The following is a 4,022-nucleotide window of genomic DNA, read 5'->3' on the forward strand; positions in this document are numbered from 1 at the left end:
TGAACAATTAAATCAATTTAATTATTAGGGTTATGTAGCTACCCATAACTGCATAAAAATAAATAATGTGAAAACAATTATGTAACTATAAATATATCCTAATATAGCCTAAATGTGGCCCATCTGGGACCCACAAATAAACAATAATGGGCAGCCTAACTGGGTCCACAACTGTATCCAAGCTGGGCACACATTCAGCCCATCAAAGTCCCCACTCTGAGCCCATGCCCAGTTGACACCCACATAGCCCAGATAAATCCCATGCGGGAGAAAGACAATATCTATTAATATATTTTTTTAACCATTTCTGAGCACTTTATGGTTAGGAATTATTCACAACAATATTCTACAACAACATTACGTTATATCTCAAGGTTTTAGTTGAAAACGTGTACAAATATTTATGCCGAAATCATATCATAACACGCGTCGCTATAGCAACAACAATTCGATTCACTTATGCTCGCCTGATGTCGCGTGCGCAAAAGCGCGAGCGCACATATTTATCTTATACATTGAATTTTTATATACTTTTTTATATTAACTTGTGAGATTTATTAATAAAGGCATAAATCAGTATATATCAGAGATGCTATAATGAGCTCTGGTTAAACTGAATTAGAGTTTATTAATCTTTTCAATAGTTTTGTACTAACGCACGCGAATTGTAGTTGCTATAGCGACGCGTGTTATGATCTGATCGATATCTGCTGGTTGAGAGACGAGGCGACTTCAGAGACTTCTGGAGAACATTTTCTGTGCTGAGATTGTGATTTTCGACGGAGTTCAGAGAAGAGACTTTTATTTTAGGAGATCGGAGGATTTTTCTTTGAGTAGAGTTTTATTTTTGAAGGATTTCTGATTATTTCTGAGGAAAGACTTATTCTATTTTTCTCTTCTTATTTCAGATTTTTCTTTCTTTCTTTCTTTCTTTCTTTCTTTCTTTCTGTAATTAATTAATTGATTAATTAATTACCTTTTTGTTGATTAATTTCTTGTTTTGATTGGAGTTTGGAGGAGTTTGTCAATGGCTCATTTGGGTGAAAGACGAGGTGAGTGTTTTAATTTAGTTTGTTTATTATTGGTATGTTATTATAGTACGATGTTGTTCATTGTGTTAATGAATTGATGTGAAGAAATGTGTGCAGGTTAACTCATTTAATCACACATTTCTACCAGCTCACTGATCACATGTATTTTATTCCTTGTGTATGAAAATCAGTGAAAATATGTGTTTAATTTCTTTGACACAATTATAACGCTGGAAAATTATAGAGATGCTCAAATGCAATTCAAGACAATTAAAATGTAAAGTAACCTAATTGGATGTGAGCAGTACCATTGGTGGTTGATTATTAATAAATGTTGCTAATAAAGGCTGTAAGTGTTTGATGTGTGTAATATTGCAGGCTCGGGCCGCTCCAGATCCAGGAGTGCTGCTGTCTCTCAGACGGATGATCAGGAGCTTGAGAGACGTGGCTCTGGTGACGGCGATCAGGAACCGCTGCCAAACCCAAACCAGCCGCTGAGCCAAGAGCTGCCTGGATACATCGCACCTCTGCCTTCAGAGTTGGCCGTTTCTGTGTCCACAGATCAGCCTCACAGGAAGAGGAAGTGGCAGAGCGGCAGCCAGGAGGATGAGCATCCGTCTCCTTCATACAGAAGAGCTGCCAAACGCTCCCGCAGAGGTCAGATACACTCATATTAAACACCTGATTAAAGACTCACTCAATGATTAGTCACTGAAAATGTTCTTCAGCTGAATTACAGTAACGTTGTGTAACAGGTTTAGATGCTGCAGCATGTTTTCTGTTAAAGACGTTTCTTGTGATCTTGCGTGTTGCAGAAGCGTATGTGAAGGGCCCATTGCTGGGGCGAGGAGGATTCGGCTCTGTGTATGCTGGGACCCGCAGGTCTGATGGACTGCCAGTGAGACATTTTCTTACCTCCTGCAGTTAAACAGCTTTTAGAAATGTTGATGTCAGTAAATGTCCCTCATGGGTGATAATTAGTCAGCGTGGTTTACTGTGCTTCATCTGTCTACAGGTTGCCATCAAGTACGTCTCTAAACGAGGAACACAGAGACTGAGAGTTGTGAGTTGAGAGTGAATCTGTTGCTCTGTTTGGTCTGATTCAGCGCTGGTTATAACGGAGCGTTTGTCCTGCAGGAAGGTCAGGGTCGGCTGCCGCTGGAGGTGGCGTTGATGACCCTGGTCAATTCGGCTCCTGCCTGCCCCAACGTCCTGAAGCTGCTGGAGTGGTTTGACCGTCCCAGACGCTACACCATGATCCTGGAGCGCCCGCTTCCTTGCCAAGATCTGGAGAGTTTCTGTGAGGAGAACGGACGCCTGGAGGAGAGTCTGGCCAAGAAATTGCTGCTGCAGCTGATCACGGCGCTGAAACACTGCGAGAGCCGTGGAGTCCTGCACCGGGACGTCAAACCAGAGAACCTGCTGATCTCCACAGACTCACATGACATCAAGCTGCTGGACTTCGGCTGTGGAGATCTGCTGAAAGACTCGGCCTACAAACACTTTGCAGGTTGGTTTGATCTCCCTGCAGTGATCTGTGTTTGTTTGTGGATGATCGAGCGAAGGGAATCTGTTTGGACTGGGGCCTCTTCAGATGATGTTTGTGGTCTTGTTGGGTCTCTCAGGCACTCTTCAGTACGCCCCTCCTGAGTGGTTTCGGCATCATCGTTATCATGCGGGACCGGCTACGGTTTGGTCAGTGGGGGTGACGCTCTACAACATCCTGTGCAGCTGTTTCCCCTTCAGAGGCGCATTGAGGGTCACCTCCAAAAGCAGACTGCTCTTTCCTAGAGAGCTGTCGACAGGCAAGAGACAGAAATCAGGTCCAGATCCAGGTGAAGCGTGTGGTTTTGTGTTCCTGAACACTGTGTTGTGTGTAACAGAGTGCCGTCAGCTGATTCGCTGGTGCCTCAGTGCAGCGGCATCAGATCGGCCCAGTTTAGACGACATTGAGCGCCACCCCTGGTTACACTGAGCAGGTGGCCAGTGACACACACTTATCTGACTCACAGCAGTCATGGCTGGATTGTCTTGTTAGGATCAGACTAGATAAATGCTTCTGATTGTTTGTATAGGGTGAGCAGGAGTGACACAGGAAGTGCAGAGAACAGCTTCCTGATCACCTACAGAAAGAGCAGAGGATCATGGACTAATGGCCGCCACACAATGAAGGGTTTTGATCCTCTGCTCCAGTCTGTGAGGGGCTCTGTGTGGATGCTGGAGGAGTCTGAACACACAGCAGCTGAAACCTCAGCCCAACGGGCCACAGATCAATATGTGTAGTTTCTCCACAAATACAGTCGAGAGAAGGGAGAAAAGTGTCAAGAAGCAGAACAGGATCAGAAAGAGTCTGGGGCAAAGTGTTAACTAGCATAATGTATTCATGGAAAAAAGTCCACTTGGTGTTAGACAGAATTTAAGTCACCAAAAAATTAAGTAGTAATTCAAGTAGTCCCCACAATGTTTACGAAACAGAAATGTTGAAATTTTACACATTCAAAAGCAATGAATATAATTAAATCAAATTGTGACAAAATGTTAAAGAATGACTTTGCTTTGGCTCATTTTAACAAAGTAACATAAACAAGCAGGAAGCTTACTCAATTAGGCCCTAGTCTCTGCTTTTTATTATTTTCATTTTTAGCTTAGTAACTTTAACTTCTGCTTTAAAAGGCTTATTTTTGTTTTAAGATTACAATGTGATTTGTGATTTTAACCCTTTTTTTGCACATAATACATGCTTACATTCACTTTATTTGTTTATAAAAAAAAATCAGAAAGAGTTTTTCATAAAGTGTACTCGACTTTTTATTTTCTTTTTTAAAATGTCATAAAAAAATAGCAAAACCTAACTAAACAGTTACATAAAACAGTAAACTGTTTACCCCCCGCCCCCCTCGACCGCCCGCCACACTGATGGTACTTAAAACAAATTTCCAAGGTTGGCAGGTCGGCATTTGTACTCTTTTAGGTACATTCGTGTAACTTGAT

The 4,022-nt window shown here is 42.2% G+C and overlaps 1 protein-coding gene across 2 annotated transcripts; it reads left to right on the plus strand.

Annotated features, from left to right (window-relative positions):
- The first annotated feature begins 676 nt into the window (after nucleotides 1–676).
- Nucleotides 677–3,379, plus strand: LOC127964409 (serine/threonine-protein kinase pim-3-like). Of its 2 annotated transcripts, XM_052564634.1 has the most exons (7): nucleotides 713–1,052; nucleotides 1,410–1,688; nucleotides 1,847–1,929; nucleotides 2,047–2,094; nucleotides 2,169–2,541; nucleotides 2,657–2,836; nucleotides 2,915–3,379. In XM_052564634.1, exons 1-7 carry the CDS (start codon nucleotides 1,028–1,030, stop codon nucleotides 3,004–3,006), a joined length of 1,080 nt encoding a protein of 359 aa, XP_052420594.1. In that variant the 5' UTR covers nucleotides 713–1,027; the 3' UTR covers nucleotides 3,007–3,379. The 2 variants fall into 2 exon arrangements, with proteins under 2 accessions (XP_052420593.1, XP_052420594.1); XM_052564633.1 differs by having other exon boundaries at nucleotides 677–1,052; nucleotides 2,657–3,379.
- Nucleotides 3,380–4,022: the final 643 nt, after the last annotated feature.

Source organism: Carassius gibelio, chromosome B9, assembly GCF_023724105.1.
Source record: "Carassius gibelio isolate Cgi1373 ecotype wild population from Czech Republic chromosome B9, carGib1.2-hapl.c, whole genome shotgun sequence".
In the NCBI taxonomy this organism is placed as follows: Eukaryota; Metazoa; Chordata; class Actinopteri; order Cypriniformes; family Cyprinidae; genus Carassius; species Carassius gibelio.

Excerpts from the sequence above, each read along its gene's own strand:
- LOC127964409 (XM_052564633.1), top strand. The coding sequence starts at position 1,028 with ATGGCTCATTTGGGTGAAAGACGAG. Across the intron at positions 1,053-1,409 it reads TCATTTGGGTGAAAGACGAG|GCTCGGGCCGCTCCAGATCC; the intron begins GTGAGTGTTTTA and ends GTAATATTGCAG. Across the intron at positions 2,542-2,656 it reads GGCCTACAAACACTTTGCAG|GCACTCTTCAGTACGCCCCT; the intron begins GTTGGTTTGATC and ends TGGGTCTCTCAG.